Here is an 18888-nt window from a genome sequence, read left to right as displayed (position 1 = left end):
TCTGTTTTATAAAGAGAACTTGTAAAGTACGCAAACCATAGTAAAGTACTCACACAAATATCCTTATAGAACTATGTTAGGCAAAAAGTTAACAATTGTGTCATTATTCCCCCCACCTTGAATGGAAGATTACAAATACCAGAATTAAATTTAGCAGAAGGCAAAACATGGCTTGTGGATTTTGAAAATGTACTTTGGAGACTTTAACACGCATAACAAAAGTTAATGTGTTAAAAAGGGTACCTGATTGTGTTTTATTGTTTCACAAAGACATGCTTCATATAAAATGTGAGTAAAATGTTACATTTGAGCTAAAATAAACGTTTTTGGCATGGCAAATAGGATCATGTGAAAATAAGGAAGATGGTTTTAAACGATTTTGTCGTTTGCCCTCGGGGAGAGCACAGATTTAAGACAGCTAACTGGTGCTTTGAAAATAAAAATGTCCCTTTGCCTGCGGCCTCTAGGGTGCGGCTGGGATAGGGGCATTTGTCTTGAGATCGTTGCACCAGGATATTGAGAGGTGACAGGTTGCCTCTCTAGGACAAACAGGAAGGAAGCCAAGCCTCCTATATGGAGGTAGGACAGCCGCGTTTGAGAAAATATTCCTTTTTTATGCTGGAAGCCTGGTGGCTGTGGGCCCCTATGGCTGCGGGCCATGGTCAGCCGCACATACGGCCCATGCCTTGGACCATTCCTGGGGATGGGTGCAGCATCATGAAATAGATTTACAGAGCCAATGAAAGCAGATACTGTGGACACAGGCATCATGAAAATGTTGCAAGATATTCCTATGAACTGTTGATGGCCGGGTATCTGTTGGAAGTTTTCATGTTTTACTCTAGAAAAACAATTGTAAACTGTTTATCTTTTTACCCCATTTGCTACAAATATATTGTAGTGAAATGCAGCTTTTCAACCCAAAATGTTAAACATTTTCAGAGGCTGCACACCCCTAAACCTGCCAACATTACTTAGTCTCCCTCACTACACTCGATTGCTTGGGCTAATTCATGGAAGATGGTAATGCCCCGACACTGAAATTATTCACCTGCCATCACTAACTTTGAATTATTTAGAATGCCAGTGCCCCCTTCAGGCAGGTCGTTACCCCCCCCCACCCCCCTCTGCACCAGATGCTGATTCTTTTACAGACTCTGAACCCTTGGGGCAGTGCCTACTCAGGTAGCCTTTCCTCACCTGTACCAGAAGCTGCAACTTTAACAGACTGTTGCCCCTGAAGCGCGTCCCTCCCTACGGCCCCCACCCACCAAACCCCACCTTCAACCTGCTCAGCTCGCTACACTCACTGTCTGTTTGGCTGTTTTTAAAATATGACATTGTCCTGTTTTTTTCTTACATGTGGAAGCCACTGATTTATTGAAGCTTAACAAAATCCAAATAATTCTTATCAGACCGCACGCACCTCTTTGCTTTTTGGGTCAAGCCACTTTCTAGGCGCTTGAGCGGCCGCCAACCCCTTTCACCCAATTTGAAGCATTGGTTGAAACCTCCACACTCACCGGGCTCTGCCATTCTGTCCTTAGATGTAGCCAGATAAGTGTCTTTGTTGTGTTTTGCAGTTAACATGACTCATAACCATGCCACCCCTGTTTTAATTACAGAAAGCAAGATGCCTGTTTCAATAAAAGCTCTCCAGCAAATGGCTCTTTACCTGGGAGTGGTGTCTGGAGGAGGATGCGCGCTCATGTACTATTACATGCAAAGTAAGACCTTGTCTGTCTACCTAATTCTGCTTTTGTTCTTCCCTCCCACATGTCCTGTCAATTATCTTGCATCTTTTGTGTTCATCCTGTGACAAATTTAAGTAGTGTTAACAGATGAGTTTGTATGGCCATCCTGCATCTTCCAAATTAGTTTTGGGATCAAGCAAAACCTGAATAATTTAGTTAGGTATAAACTCCTATTGTAGCCGGTGGAAAGACAGCTGTAGTGATGTCTGTTTATTTTGGTGTCAGACTGTCTGCTTGTGGTTGATGGAAATTGTTTCCAAATTGAAGAGCCAGTAGACAAAAAGAAGAGCTGGAAAAAGGGTCAGATTAGGAAACGGAGAAGAAGACCATGAAAAGACAGTGAAGTTCTGCTGTATTTCCCGCTTAGCACCACCGAAAATCGTCTATTTAAAAAACCCAGATTTAACAAGGGGGGTCCTGGGAGTCTCTCTGCCAGACATTAGTCCTGGTTACGAGAGACTTACCCAGAGTCTTTAGCTCACTATCTTTTCACAGAGAAGAAATATCCCAAACATATCAGTCTTTGTCCTGCCCTGGGGCAGTCCAGCACCGAAATGCGAGGCAATTCTCCTCTGAACAAGAGTACCAACAGAAACCCCAGACACGTGTTTCGGTCTGGTTGGACCTCATCAGTAGGGTGGATCTGTGCCTCTCTAAGAATAGTGAGCAAGGGGTCCACGTCTGGATTCCCCTAGTAACTTAGGGTGAGACCAAAGTTACTTAAATATGCAGATTTAACAAGGGGGGTCCTGGGAGTCTCTCTGCCAGACATTAGTCCTGGTTACGAGAGACTTACCCAGAGTCTTTAGCTCACTATCTTTTCACAGAGAAGAAATATCCCAAACATATCAGTCTTTGTCCTGCCCTGGGGCAGTCCAGCACCGAAATGCGAGGCAATTCTCCTCTGAACAAGAGTACCAACAAAAACCCAGACGTATGGGTAGGAGAGACCGACAACGAGGGAAGGGGTCACATTAGCTGCATGAGCGCACATTCGAACCAGGCCTAGACCATGCCACAATCATGCAATTCTAGACGGCTTAATAGGGTTCCACCAGCTGAGGGGCACCAGGGGTTACAGTTGGATTTTAGAAACATCAAAGCTGCCCCATTGTCGGAGAGCACAGGGCTAAAATGGCACTTTCCTTGCAGAGTCATAAATGTTTGGACAAACCAGATTGGAACAGACATGGAATTATTTGACATGGGGAAATAGTGAATCTCATAGTTGTTGCTTTTTGTTGATGTAGGTTTTAGATGACCTAAAGTGATAATTAAAAGTTAACTTACTAAGAAAAGAAAAAAACAAAGCAAAAAGAGACCTTGATATGCAAAGAAGTTTTGCATAAATGTCAGCAAATTGTGGGCTGCAATAATATAGTATTTTGTACTATTGGATGAGGGCCCAAAATGTTTGTGAATCATTGATGTGAGGCTTATACCTAACAAACGAATTGCTCTGTCATCGAAAGCAATCAGAACTGACATAAACAGACTGAAGACTAATTTAAAAATCTAAATCCTCATAAGATAAATTGATCTGATTGATATATGTTTATTTTGTAAAGAGTATTGCGTTCTCTCAAAGGGCTCTTCGAGCCAGGAGAATGACGGGGTAAAAAAGGCAGACGAGAAAGTAATATGAAAGGAAAAATTAGGGGGAGAAAACACATAAACCATGGATCAGATGTGCAGAAAACCAAAAGGACCTTAGAACTAAGTCCAACAGTAGAGTGAGGGTAAAACCAGTGTACTTAGTCGGACCATGTTCTTGGGCTCCTGTTAACCCTCCTGATTCGCTACGCAAATGGCACAAATATTTCACTGAAGATGAATGTTACAACCTTAGCTGCATTTTTGCTATCGATCAGAGGTGGACCTTTGAACCTTTGGTACTCCCCACCCCAAAGACTAATATCATTGATCATTTACTGGTCCCACATTTTAAGGTACAAATCCCTGTTCGTAGGGGTTTAGAGGGTGAAGTAATCTCCTCTGATAGGGTTTGGTTTCGCTGCAGAAACTAGAGCGTGGTGGGAAGTCTTTCTCTATACCGGAAACAGAAAGCAGACTCGGAAAATATTTATGTATGCTGTTAAATTCCAAATTAAAGGTTGAAATGCTAATGTTTGAAAAGAATAAAGGATAAGTTTGGAAACCAAAAGTGAGGAATAGTTTGAAAACATGAAGCACCCATTCCAAATAATTAGGAGGTAGAGGTAATCTGGTTCCAGGGAGGAACGGAGGGGTGGAAACTAAATTTAATATATTTGGAAGAAACACCTTTTTGAAAAAGGGTAGGAGACATTGTTTTTTGGAAAGGAAGAGGTGCGATCATCAAGGCAAAAATGGGTAGCGGGGCGTATTCCCCTAGTTACAATGTTAAAATAAAATACATCACTATGGGGGAGGGTGGAACGTGAGTTGGAGGATAGGATACGGGCTGAGACCATCTCAGGAGGGCATCAGAAGGGAAACATTTTAACTAATTAAAATGAAACGTACATTGTCAGGAGCAATGCAAAGAATGACAACGTGTGTTTGCCGAAATTTCCTTTTCGAGATTTAAGTTTAAAAGTTTGAGGTTTCAAAATAAAGATAATGTTCAAAATAGTCACCACAAGGGGGGTCTAGTGAGAGGGTGAAAGTCGTCTGTTTTATTTTGTAATTTACAGCGTATTCTTTTATATAACATCCTTATTGTGTGCTTGTCTTCTTTCTGGTTGTATAATTTTTACCGGAAGTTCCTTGCGCCGTCCCACTTACACTAACCTAAGGAAAGTGGTTGCTACTATAGACAACGGGAATGGCACACCATGGAGAGCATTTACAGATAATCTCTTGCGATTTAATTTTGAACACTTTTAATGCAGAGCAAATGATCAGCACACGATTATTCTGGTTAATTAATTATTTTAAAATGTTGTGCAAGTATTGAGATTTCGCCATGCTTACATTAGCTGCATCCCGGGCATATACCCAGATGAAGGCTGTTTGTAGGTGCAGCGAAAACGAGTCTGATGACCAGGGGGTCGCTCTTGTACATTTCCTCTGCAGTTACTAACACTGCTCCAAAGCCAAGGTGCAAACACTGTCAACACTAAAGCAGGAGGCGTTTTATTGATATTGTGTAGGGTTGAAACCCAATCTATGTATTCTTGCAAAATGTGGCCTGTTCTCTCAGTTTATTGCTCAGTTATTGGGCTCGAGGGCCCAAAGATACAGCTCTTTGAATTACTAAAGTTTGATAGCGCAATTGCCAAAAGTGAGACTCAATAAACTGCCTCAGTTGTATTCTTTGAATTGATATGATTTTTAAAGAAGGAAATGCAGGCGCCGACAGTGTGTTAGGAAAGTGATTGTCGTATCTTTAGCGTTATGCGAGAACTAAATTCGAAAGAAGGGGGTGTGTTAATGTATGTCCTTCACATAACCAGAGGACTGTATTGCCCAGAGACTGTGGTTGCTTCTTGGGGAAATCTGTAGAAAAAGCTCCCAGGGTTCGGGGGGAATTTCCACAGGCATTAGTAGTCGCTGAGGTATTCAATGTGTAGGCTTTGTCATGGCACACATGAACTAGATTGGCACACAGTTAGCAGTATTACGTATTCACCCTCATTTTAAAATGGTTGGTGCATTAATTGTAGATATAAAAGCAAGGCTCATTGCTTTTATATCTCCAATTAACAGTGGAGTTACAAGTCAATATGGGTGTGGTGAAATGCACTAGTTGTGTTGATGCCCTAGTGTCTTAACTTCATGGCTGCAGACGATGGCCGAAAAGTAAATTTATAAGCAGCTAATTTACAAGGTCCATTGTTTTCATATGCAGCGATGGTTGTGGATAGGAACTATACTCCTTGTACCTTGGTTGTAAGGCGTAGGTTACTCACTGAAGATAGAAGGGCAGCCTACAGGCACTGTAGCATATTAGTACCATAGATTAGACGTGTAGATTCCCATGTGTAGAAAATGCCTGCCAATATACTTACTCCTTACTTCAGAATCCACATAGATATTTTTAATTGGCTATCGTACTTGGCGGAAGTATCACTTTTTCCATTTCTGTGATGAAAGAAAAAGGTGTGTTAGTGTTTGCATTTTTTTAAAATGTACTAAATTGCATAATAGACAGTTAACCTTTTTTTTACCCTCATATTTAGTTTACAAACCAGTGTACTGTGCGTTGCGCTCAGTTTCTGGGCCTCATTACGACCCAGGCGGTAAATTACCGCCTGGGTCGTACCCTTACCACCATGGTGTAAACTACGTTTACACCATGGTGGATGGCGGATTTACCGCCCCATTCCAAGGTGAGTGGGGCGGTAAATCCCCATTTCCCATTTTACCCTTCCCCATTCCCATTTTTTGCCCCATAGGGCATAATGGGAGTGGGGAAGGTGCTAATTACGCCACTGTAAATTACGGTGGCGTAATTAGCACCATGGTCCCTTAGCGCCATGGATTTTAACGCCTGCAAAAAGCTGGCGTTAAACTCACCATGGCGCAAAGGGACCTCGGAATCAGGCGTTAAGGGTCGGCGCCGTTTACGGCGCTGTTAACCCCTTAACGCCTGATTCGTAATGAGGCTCTCTGTGTTTGCTTTTCTAATCCTTGGGTCTGGGGAAAAAAATCCTTGTCGGATTAAAAAACCCTTCATTTCCTATGGTACTAACTACTTCCTTTTTTCATTTCAGTATTTTCTTCATCCTTCTGATCAATGTTATGTTTGTTGCCTTCCGGCCCATTTTTAACAACAGTTAGATACCTGTAGGCGTATTCTACCTGTGCATTTGTGTTAGGGAGAATTCTCTGTTTAGGCTGAATTTTCAAACCTAGTGAGTCCCCCAGCAGCTTTGCTGGATTTTTGGGGTTTATTTTTTTCTCCTGCCAAGAGTGAGACTCTTTTACCCTCACTCTTGGGCATGATTTGAGTTTGATTCTTTGACTCTAGATGTGTTTAATGGGCTATGGGGTCTTTTACCCCATAGGGCTTCATGTGTTTTTGTGATGTGTGTTACACAGCACCCTCAGTGCAGTAACACAGGGCTTTCATAGTGACCCCCCAGTATAGACTCCATACCCTGGGACTGACTACTGTCTCCCAGGGCATGTAAAGTCACCATTGACTTTACTAGTCTTGAATTCTGAACAGAGCCAGTACAAACCATCAATTGCCCCGGGGTTTGTTAGTCGAGGGAGCACTTCTCCGTCCCCCCTGATCGAGTTTTGGCTGGTGGCAGTGGATACTACTTTTTATATTCAACCGCGAATATTTCTCTATGGGATTTTCCCATTGTTCGAGGCTACTATCTTTATTTATTTAATTACGATAGCCTCGAACATAATATTTAATTACTATTAATTCTCCGGTTGGTATTTTTTGCCAAAACTCGGTTCTAAAATGGCGTTTGTGTTCTCTTCTGTGACTCCAACCCAAGTCTAGCCCTTTGTTCCACTTTTTGGCGGGCTTCTCCACAGAAGCCCTCCAAAGTGGTGCCACTCTGTCTGGGGTACTTAAGCGGGGTGGAGGGGGATTTAGGCACCCTGGACTGAGTTGCCTAGGCAACTCAAGTCGCACTCGGTCCTGATTGGCCCAAGTGGTGAGCCGGCCGGCTCACCACTTAGCATGTTTGAGTGACAGCTAGGCTGAGTGAATGGGGGTTTTCTGCATAAAAGCAGGGCTTTGGGGACTGGAACTTCAGAAGACGCCACAGGACCTAAGTATCCGACGAAGGAGATGCTGAGCCGACAACACCAACGATGGAGCCCTGCTGGACCGTCTCACCACTTTTCCCAACGACAGAGGAGATCTCCCGCCGGAGAGTCTTCTTCCTTTGACTGGTGGGGATAACCAGTTTCACCGTCTTTTCACCTTCCCGACGCATCTCGTGGCCACCTTGCCTGTGCCAAGCACCCCGGCAACCGGAATACCACGTTTTACCACGACCGTGAAATAAAGGGTAATACCTTTAACCGGAAAACTCAGCGGCTGGTTTCTTCCCTGGCAGTGCAACGACCTTCATCTTTCCTCCAAGTCGAGATCTTCTTTTCACATGGACGACGACGAGACTTGCACCCGCTGCCAGGAACAACTGCCACCGCTGGAGGATCCTTCCCACTTAAGGTACCGTGTCCCGCCTGGCTTCCCTTGCCACCGACTGTACAGGGTAGATTTAGCCCCCGGCTTTCGAACCTGGGTTAGCCTGGGACACCCTGGCTAAACTTTTCTGAGCCTCTCTAAACTCTTTTTCGAACTCTCTGCAAGACTTTCTAAGCCTAGTGTAACTGTGTGATCTTGGGCGCATTTGTGCTCTGCTCTCTCGAAGAGTGGGCCCAGCCTATGGACTTTGGCTCACAAGTGACTTTTGCTCTTCTGCCTTGCTAATAGTGTTTCTAAATCTTAGAGTGGTGTATCTTTCCATATTCTGTCTTTTTCCCTCCCTTCTTCATGAACATATTGGAGTGCCATCTATAGTTAAGCGCTCACCTCTGTATGGAAATAAGTGGTGTTAACTAAGACTTATCTGATAAGGAATAAGGGTTGTACATATTATAATAGTAACTGTGTATAGAGTGTTTTACAATAAGAGTGCTAGAGTGTTTCAAACAGTGTGTTTTTAAATAAATAATTATATACTTTGATACCAAAGCTCTGGTCAGTGTTTGCTTGTGTTATTTTATCTGAGTGCCTATTTTATATACTTTGCATACTGCCTAACTCTTCTTGAGGGAAGTCTGACTGCTCAGCCACAGCTACCAGGTAAATCTGGGTGGTACAGACTGCTACCAAGTGGGTTTACTGCTAACACCTGTAGTCCTAAATCTTTTGCAGTGTTCCCAAAGGGAACTGCACAGGTTTCTGCCTAACACTGGTGTACAGCGGTGGGATTTGTATGGAGTATACATTTTAGAGTGCTTTAGGATACCTTAGTGCAACTAACCACAAAGCTTAGCACTGAAAAAGTAATCTTTCTAACATGTTAACTATGGAAAGTAATAGTCAAGAGTCCCTTGCTACAAAAACTGCTGATTGTTTAAGAGTTCTCTGTAAGCATAAGAATCTCCTGACTAAAGGCAAGAAAATGGAACTAATAGAAAGGTTGTTAGCTAACCAAAGCCTGGATGATGGTTCAGAGGAACCTACCACTCCAGCAACTGTAGATAACAGTATTGAGATTGAAACTGAACCAGATGTTGATGATCTTGAGGAAGAGTCAGAAGAGGATGGTGAGGCTGCTGTGACTGTCCCCCCCAGGCCTCTGTCTGCTCTACCTGCTGTACCTACTGGACCTTTACCAAGTCCCACACTTAGTCCTCAATATCTTGAACTAGAGAAGATGAAACTTGAATTAGAGTTTAATAAACTTAATACTCAGGCTGAACAAAGACACCAGGAACTGAATCAAGAACTAAGACTAAGGGAAATGGAGCTCAAGCATGAGCTAGAAATGAAGAAATTATCTGTTGAAAATACTTCTCTCTCTGGCTCCTCTAGAAGTTCCAGTCCTAAAAGACCCCGGATGCCTAAAGAATTGGTTGGTATGTATGAGCCTAAGTTGGATGTGTTGGATTGGTTGTCTCTGTTTGAATATAATCATGGGCTCCAGAACATCACAGGAAATGACTTACTCACCTGGTTGTTCTCTAGGCTTCCCCCAGTTGCAACTGATGTGGTAATGGAATTGGGGGAGGAGGATAGGAAAGAGTATGAATGTGTGAAACTAGCTCTGATAGCTAGATTTGGGAAGACCCCTTCCCAGTATCTTAAGAGGTTTAGAACCCTCAAAAAGCATGATGGTACCCCTTGGGCTACCTGGGTAAGTGAAGGGTTGAAAAACCTAGAGGGATGGATTAAGGGTTACAAGGTGAACACTTATGAAGGTATGAAGAATCTTTTTATGTTGGAGTCAATGTATGATGCCTGCTCTCCTGAGCTCAGACAGCACTTGGCTGACTCAAAGGAATTAGATTCCTGAAAGCTAGCTAAGGCTGCTGACTTGTGGGTTGCCAACAGGGCCACTCACAAGGATTCTGGGGTAACTCAGAAAAAGGATGAGGGGAAACAGCCTAAAAAGGACTCCAAAGAGAATTCTAATACTGCAAATTCCAAAGAGGGCCCCAAACAAAACCATAAGGGTGAACCACAAGGGAAGCCACAGCAGAATAGTGTACCCTCTGGTGCCAAGCAAGAGGGAGGCCAGAACAAGCCACCATTCCAAAAGGCATTTGGTAAATGCTTTGTTTGTGGCTCTACTGACCATGTGAAAGGAGATCCCCGATGCAAGGGTAAACCTTCAGGGATCCAACTTGCCTCCTTAGCCTTCGCTCCAGAAGAGGAAGTCCCAATGGCAAGTGGAAACTTTCTACTGCTGGCTGATGAACCCATTGGTGTCTCAGCCAGTGTTTCTTTATTCTCTCTGGGGTTGTGGGAACAACAGAATTTAGATGTGTATAATTCTATCCCAGATAATACTAAAGAGTATTATAAAGACAGTGTCCAGGTGAGTGGTCAGGAGACTCCTGCCATTAGAGACACTGCGGCCAGCATAACTGGTGGATGAGTCATTTTTCAAGGCAGAGGATGTTGCTAAGGCACCCAAATGCCTCACCAAGTTAGCTGAAGTGCCTGTGCAGATGTGTCCCCAGTTACCAGTTCTCATCCAGTGTAATGATATGGCTGTAAAGATACCTGTCAGTATACAATGTGAAGTACCAGGTAGGGTTCTGTTGGGTAATGACCTGAAAGCTCTTGGAGTTGTGTCACATATCCCCAGACCTCCTAGTAAAAGGGTACATGAGCTCACAAAACCTGCAAGAGAGAAAACCCTGCGAGGGTTATCTAAGGAGATGATGACAGAGATCACTCCTTTACCACTGGAGCAACTCACTGCAGTAACTACCAGATCAGGAGCAAAGGGGCAACCCAAGACTCCTAGGAAAAAGCCAGCAGCAAGCACTCCAGTGCTTCCAACAAGGACTTCCCCTCGGTTGCCACAGTTACACCTGTAACTCCACCTCCAGCTGAGGCTGAGAGGGAGGTACAACCCTGTGTGGTTGAACTAGACTCTGAAGAAGAGCTAGTGGGAGGCCAAGAACTTATTGGAGATCTGGACCCTGAGGACCATCCTGAGCTGCAGTCTTTATTGGCAGAAGGTGGGCCCAGCAGGGCAGCTTTTCGTAAGGGAGAAAGAGAATGTCCAACTCTGGAGGGTCTCCGCCACCAGGCAGCTGCTCAGGCTGATGGGCAAGAGCCTGGGAAGTATAGGTTGCACTGGGAAGATGGCCTCTTCTACAGTGAACCAACTGAGTCTGAACCTGGAGACTACAAACGCCTTGTAGTACCTCAAGAAAACAGACAACAGTTCTTGCACTTAGCCCACGAGATTCCTTTGGCTGGTCACTTGAGTTTCAAGAAGACCAAAGAAAGGCTCTCACTCTACTTCTATTGGCCAATAATGGGGGCAGAAGTAGATAAGTTTTGCAAGAGCTGCCATACCTGCCAAACTTCTGGTAAGGTTGGCTCCAAGAATGTGGCACCCTTAGTGCCTCTCCCAGTTGTGGGAGTCCCATTTGAGAGGGTAGGGATTGACATTGTTGGTCCCCTTGATCCCCCAACCTCCTCAGGCAACAGGTTTATCCTTGTTGTAGTAGACCATGCTACTAGGTACCCTGAGGCAATTCCTATGAGGACTGTTACAGCTCTGGCTAAGGCCCTCCTTGGTATTTTTACCAGGGTTGGGTTTCCTAAGGAAGTAATATCCGATAGGGGGTCAAACTTTATGTCCCACTACATGAAAGCCATGTGGAAAACCTGTGGAGTTTCTTACAAGTTCTTAACCGCATACCACCCCCAGACAAATGGGTTGGTAGAAAGGTTTAACAGAACCATGAAGAGCATGATAGGTGCTTTAGAGGAACCTCTGAAAAGAAAGTGGGACCTTCTACTGCCATGCCTTCTCTTTGCTTATAGAGAAGTCCCTCAGGAGGGAGTAGGTTATTCTCCCTTTGAAGTTCTCTATGGCCATCCAGTCAGAGGTCCGTTGGCCCTGATTAAGGAGGGATTGGAAGGTGCTCCTCCCCTCAAGCCAGTCAGAGTGACTGACTATGTAATAGGTCTCCGAAGGAGAATGTCACACATGATGGCAGAAGCTAGTGATAACCTGAAAGCTGGACAAGCTTTGGTCAAGCATTGGCATGATCAAAAGGCTAACATGGTTGAGTTCACTCAAGACCAGCTAGTTCTCGTTATGCTCCCAACAAGGCAGAGGGCCTTGCAAGACAAATGGATGGGACCCTTCAAAGTTGTGGGAAAACTTGGGGAGGTCAACTATCTGGTGGATCTGGGCAGACCCAGGGAAGCTCCTAGAGTCTTCCACACCAACCGACTGAAAGCGTACGTCTCCAGACCTGAAGTAGGAGCCTTGCTTCTAGCTCCAGCAGCAGAGGAAGAAGAGAGTGAATCTCTCCCTGATCTCCTCAGAGGTATACCTTTAGATGAGAAAATTGAAGGAGTCAATCTCTCTTCGGATCTGACACCTGAGCAACAAGAGGAGTGCAAATCTATGTTAAATCAGTTTGCCTCCCTGTTCTCACTCTCACCAGGCTTGACCCCTTGGGGACAGCATGAGGTACTCATTGGTGACTGTCTGCCAGTCAAAAGCAGAGGATGCAGAATGTTAGAAAATGTGAGAACCCATATCAAAGGGGAGGTCAAGAAGATGCTTGATCTCGGGGTAATAGAGCCCTCTACTAGTCCATGGTCTAGCCCAGTTGTGTTAGTACCAAATGCAGGATCCAAAGACTTGAGATTCTGTGTGGACTATAGAGCTCTTAATGCAGTCACTAAGACTGATGCCCACCCTTTGCCAAGGACAGATGCGTTGGTGGATAAACTTGGTGCAGCCAAGTACCTCAGCACATTTGACCTTACGTCAGGCTATTGGCAAATAGCCTTGACAGACCATGCCAAGGTGAAAACTGCATTTTCAACCCCAGTTGGCTTGTATCAGTTTAAGGTTATGCCTTTTGGATTAAAAAATACACCTGCTACATTCCAAAGGATGGTGAATCAAGTTCTAGCTGGGATGGAGGACTTCTGCATGGCATACTTGGATGACATTGTAGTCTTCAGCCACTCCTGGGAGGAACATGTGAACCACCTAGGGCATGTTTTGCAGGCTCTTGAGCAGGCCAATTTGACTATCAAGGCACGTAAATGCCAGATAGGTCAAAGTAAAGTGGTCTACCTTGGGCATGAGGTAGGAGGTGGAGAAATAAGGCCTTTGCTCAGCAAAATTGAAGCTGTGCAAAATTGGACAACACCTACTACTCAAACCCAGGTGAGAGCCTTCCTAGGCCTCACTGGGTATTAAAGGAATTTCATTGAGAACTATGGGACCATCGCTTCTCCACTGAATGTAATCTCCTCTCCAAAATTCCCTAAAAAGGTCAAATGGAATGAGGAGTGCAATCAGGCCTTTGAAAAACTGAAGAAAGCTCTTTGCCAAGCCCCAGTACTGAGAGCTCCTGACTACCACCAAACATTCATTGTACAAACTGATACTTCCAATGTAGGTATAGGTGCAGTTCTAAGCCAACTGGATGAGAAGGGTAGGGAGCACCCCATTTGCTTCATCAGCCGTAAACTGAAGGATCCTGAGACAAGGTGGGCAACAATCGAAAGAGAATGCTTTGCTATTGTGTGGGCACTGAAGAAATTTAGGCCATGCTTGTATGGTTTTACTTTTGTCATTCAGACTGACCACCAACCCTTGAGATGGTTAATGCAAAAGAAGGGAGAAAATCCAAAACTATTGAGATGGTCAATCTGCCTGCAAGGGTTTGATTTCACCATTGAGCGCAAGGTCAGGGTGTCACCATCAAAATGCTGATGGACTCTCTAGGATGTATGTCATCGACTAGAGGTATGAGGTTCATCCAGGAGTGGATTAAATCCTCCTGTCCCTTAGTCTGGGGGCGGGGGCGAGTGTTAGGGAGAATTCTCTGTTTAGGCTGAATTTCCTAACCTAGTGAGTCCCCCAGCAGCTTTGCTGGATTTTTGGGGTTTATATTTTTCTCCTGCCAAGAGTGAGACTCTTTTACCCTCACTCTTGGGCATGATTTGAGTGTGTTTCTTTGACTCTAGATGTGTTTAATGGGCTATGGGGTCTTTTACTCCATAGGGCTTCATGTGTTTTTGTGATGTGTGTTACACAGCACCCTCAGTGCAGTAACACAGGGGTGTCATAGTGACCCCCCAGTATAGACTCCATAACCTGGGACTGACTACTGTTCCCTGGGCATGTAAAGTCACCATTGACTTTACTAGTCTTGAATTCTGAACAGAACCAGTACAAACCATCATATTGTGGACGTACTGGCTGGGGCAATTCGATTGCCCCGGGGTCTGTTAGTCGAGGGGGCACTTCTCCGTCCCCCCTGATCGAGTTTTGGCTGGTGGCAGTGGATACTACTTTTTATATTCAACCGCAAATATTTCTCTGTGGGATTTTCCCATTGTTCGCGGCTACTATCTTTATTTATTCAATTACGATAGCCTCGAACATACCGCCGGTTTATTTAATTATTATTAATTCTCCGGTTGGTATTTTTTGCCAAAACTCGGTTCTAAAATGGCGTTTGTGTTCTCTTCTGTGACTCCAACCCAAGTCGAGCCCTTTGTTCCACGTTTTGGCGTGCTTCTCCACAGAAGCCCTCCAAAGTGGTGCCACTCTGTCTGGGGTACTTATGAGGGGTGGAGGGGGATTTGGGCACCCTGGACTGAGTTGCCTAGGCAACTCAAGTCGCACTCGGTCCTGATTGGCCCAAGTGGTGAGCCGGCCGGCTCACCACTTAGCATGTTTGAGTGACAGCTAGGCTGAGTGAATGGGGGTTTTCTGCATAAAAGCAGGGCTTTGGGGACTGGATCTTCAGAAGTCGCCACAGGACCTAATGATCCGAAGAGGGAGAAGCTGAGCCAACCTGCCATGACGACACCACCGGTGGAGCCCTGTTGGACCGTCTCACCACTTTTCCCAACGACAGAGGAGATCTCCCGCCGGAGAGTCTTCTTCCTTTGACTGGTGGGGATAACCAGTTTCACCGTCTTTTCGCCTTCCCGACGCATCTCGTGGCCGCCTTGCCTGTGCCAAGCACCCCGGCAACCGGAATACCACGTTTTACCACGGCCGCGAACTAAAGGGTAATACCTTTAACCGTAAAACTCCGCGGCTGGTTTCTTCCCTGGCAGTGCAACGACCTTCATCTTTCCTCCAAGTCGAGATCTTCTTGACTGCTCAGCCACAGCTACCAGGTAAAGCTGGGTGGTACAGACTGCTACCAAGAGGGTTTACTGCTAACACCTGTAGTCCTAAATCTTTTGCAGTGTTCCCAAAGGGAACTGCACAGGTTTCTGCCTAACAATTTGTTTCCAACGATCTGTGATAATCATTTATTTGTGTCATTCTTCCATCCTGTTGGGTAGTTAGATACCTGTGGGCGTATTCTAACTGTTTGTAGTCTTTCACATAATTTGTTGACAATCTTGAAGTACATGTTATTTCGTACATTTTGGCTTCAAGAACATTAAATACACATTTGTCAGGTTAGCTGGCAACCTCTGCTTTAGAGTAATGGTGCTATCATTACTTTCAAACCATCCAGAATTCTTTTTAATGTATGCAGTGTAGTGACCTGCATTGGTTGTAGCTCATGCATGGTATATTATTCCTACTGTAGTAAAGGTTTTCTTTCCAAGTGACACTTGACCGTGTGTGAATCCAGTCAGTTTGCATTTCTTTTTGGTGCCATCTGCATTATAACGTAGAAGCATAAGTATTATGTAGGCATAATTATGTAGGCACAGTAAGGTGGAGCGATTGTCTGAATTGCAAATACTACATAATCTGCCATGGTTTGCATTTTGCACAAGTTGCTGAAATGGAATGCTCTCACTATTTGGTATGGAAACCTACACAGATCGCTCATTTGGGATTTCTTCCTGTATCACTTTGCTACAGAGAGTGCATGTATGTTTCCACATGTACGAAATTTGGAAGATTTCATTTACAGGTATGCTTTTGTTTTCCAATACTAATAGTATGTACATTAGAAATTCTTGTGGATCTTCTGGTGAGTTCATAGTGAATCTCACCATTCCAGCACAGTCGTCCAATTGTTGCCTTACTCCATGAACACTGTATGTTGTCAGGATTGCTTGTTACATTTCTATGCAGCACTAACATTTGCAAATACAATTGGTCTGTACTGTGCAGGTAAATATCAACAATTGGTGGCAATTGAAATAGAATATTCATTTCTACATTTGCATAGCAACTTACCCCACTTTCATTTGCAAATTTGAATGGGCCAGCAAGTTCTGTATCTGAGTGCATTTTTCGGTTTTTCTGTTGCTTCTTTGCCGACGTCCCTGGTTTACATTCCCTAATCGGTTCTTCTATGTTTGCGGCAATTGATGAAACTTTAGCTTGTTGCATTCTGTTGCATTTCTGTTTCATTTACTTTTCTTTTACCACGTTTCACTTTATCTGGAACATGGTATTGTTTAGAATGAGGGGTGTACAGTGAACGCAATCTATTGTATTCTAGAATGCAAGGAATATCAGCTTTGACTTTACTTGAATCAAAATTTATTAGCAATAGACCGTCAAGTGTACGTAAGCGTGATAATGCTACGTAGCTCATGTCTTCCTTAAACACTGTTTCCTATATCTATCAATGCTTTGTCTAGGGTAAGACCTTGGGATTTATGAATGGTAACTGCATATGTAAGAGTTGGAGAAAATTGCTCTCTACGTACATACATGTCTTTGAAGAGAAGGAATCGAGCAATTGAGCGCCCTATCCTTTTCACTTCTGAAGCTTTATCAAAGCGAATATTTACAAACTGAATGTTGCTATCACGCGGATATGATTGAAAGCCAACAACTGTGCCCAGTGCTCCATTAACTAGCCCTTGCTCTACGTCAAGGTTACGTTTAAGCATTACTCTACAATTTAAGGATAATTACAATATTTCTTCCAACCCAGCTGTGTTGGAGATTAAATTTTCTAAACTATTTAGTCTTGTTGTGGCTTGCTCACACATGGGTACTATCATACCATGTACGTCTAGTTTGTCTGTGGCGCTAATTTATATTATTGCTTGCATTTCTTTCTTTAACATTGTTTCATTGAATTTGAAACAGCTTGCAAGAGTTGGCATTAAGGCCATACAATTGACATTTTTGTGCGCTATTTGTTCCAGAACATCAGTTGCACATGCATTATCGCCATAAAGTGCATGTATATGCTGCTTTTTCAATACAGCTTGTGCTTCGTGCGATAATACACCAACTCTAATACTTTTTTAGATGTTGGCAAAAGTGAGATCTGCAGATTGCTGCATGTTCTCAGTTAATTCTCTGTATTGGAAATGTTGCCAAAGGTTAACATTACCTATGCTACCAACAGTTTTCCAGCATAGTTTGTGGCCTAAGGTTTTAAAAATCGGTTCACCTTTTACTGGTGTCAATTGTAGAAGATCTCCGAAAACGATAATGTGTTTCCCAGCAAAGAGTTCTTCCTTATTACTTTTAAGTACTTCTTGCAATCTGAGATGAATCAAAGCCAACATTAGATTGGAGACCATGCTCACTTCATCTATTAGTAACATTTTAATTTGGTTCAATACTCTACGTAATTCCATTGCAGCTTCTGCAGAAAGTTTGTAGTAGTCTGATTTATTTTGTTGCTCTACTGGAAGCAGTAGTAATCGGTGTTAAGTCACAGCGCCTATGTTGTAGGCAGCTAAACCTGTGGGGGCTGTTACAACAGCTGACAGTTTGTTATTTGTCAATTGTTGAAGGAACTTGCTGATGATTTTGATTAAGAATGTTTTCCCTGATCAAGCTTCACCACTGACGTACAGCATTATAGATTTGTATTTTTGGCAGGTACATTCTTTATTTTCGTGTTGTACACCATGTACACTTTGTTTTGTTACGTCTTCAAAAATGGTGCGCTGATCATTGTTAAGTTTTGCTTGTTGGACAGTTGTCTTCTGTATCTTCTTGATACTGACACATGGTGTTTTCTACTTCTGCCATAGCTACTTCAGTCTCATTTGCTATTAGTGGTTGTCCTAATGGTTCTTGACTTCCTGTTACAGAAGGTTGACTACTGTCGGAAGAGTCTTTATCTAGTTGGGCCTGAAGTTCTTCTTCCTGTTGCTGCTCATTGTGTAACATTGTTTTCTACTGCGTAAAGTTCACATCAGTGATAGTGCTTTCATTTGCTTTGAAAGCATCTTCATAGCACTCATAATTATGTAGTATGTCTTCCTCTTTTCTCCATGGTTTGAAAAGTTGTAACAGAGACATGTAATATAGTTCTTTCTGTTGAGGAGTTTTTAATGACAATTTCACATGACTAATTAAGCTTCGTTTGTTAAGTTTCACTAAGCTCCCTTCACAATCGGTGACTCTATATCTATGTTTGCTTTAATCAGGTTTTACATTTTTTTTGTATGCAAGGTTTTGAGCTATGTGGTATAGACACATGCTTTCCAGAGTGGTACTCCTGTTCGGATAGTATGTGTCCAGTAAACTGTTTTTTAGAATGTCTTGGCTGTTGGGATCATTTCTGGCAATTGTTTAGCACTCTTTTTCTAGATTTTGCAGGACCAGGACTGAGCCATACTATGTTGTCTGATTTTCCATACAAAGCAGTGCCGGTTAAACAATCTGCTGCTTCATTGGCCCCACATTCTCTATGAGAGAGCATTTTTATGCCTAGGCTGTACAATTTCTATGATAATGTTTTGTCTGATGCTAGGTCATCCCAGAGGTCTTGAAGCTCTGTTTTTTCTGCTTTTGTTAAGTAGGCTGTAACATGTCGTGCAACAGCAGTTGAATTGTCTGCAATGTACTGCACATCTATGTTTGCATTCCATAATAGGGCAATGATTGCATTGTAATCATTGATATATTTTGATTCTTCCCTTCTTTTTATGTAATACGTGTTTTTAGGTGATTTACCTTTAACACTATGTCGAACTGAAGACATGAAGTTGTTTACTTCACCTGTTTCTGTAACTGGTCTAGGGAAACCAAAGCAGCATTTGGTGTAGTAT

General features: G+C 43.4%; 1 protein-coding gene across 11 annotated transcripts in view; it reads left to right on the top strand.

Annotated features, from left to right (window-relative positions):
• The window catches only part of COA1 (cytochrome c oxidase assembly factor 1), an 813838-nt gene that overhangs the window by 599256 nt on the left and 195694 nt on the right, over window positions 1-18888 (top strand). For all 11 annotated transcript variants that reach the window (XM_069613311.1, XM_069613319.1, XM_069613316.1 and 8 more), the window contains one exon: window positions 1626-1727. In XM_069613311.1, coding sequence (XP_069469412.1) covers window positions 1634-1727 — 94 coding nt within the window. In that variant the 5' untranslated portion in view covers window positions 1626-1633. The remainder of the gene's footprint in view (window positions 1-1625; window positions 1728-18888) is intronic.

The sequence above is a fragment of the Ambystoma mexicanum genome, chromosome 5p, assembly GCF_040938575.1.
Source record: "Ambystoma mexicanum isolate Mex_15411 chromosome 5p, UKY_AmexF1_1, whole genome shotgun sequence".
Taxonomy (NCBI): Eukaryota; Metazoa; Chordata; class Amphibia; order Caudata; family Ambystomatidae; genus Ambystoma; species Ambystoma mexicanum.
The sequence above is the reverse complement of the archived record's forward strand: the minus strand, read 5'-3'. Positions and strand labels throughout refer to the sequence as shown.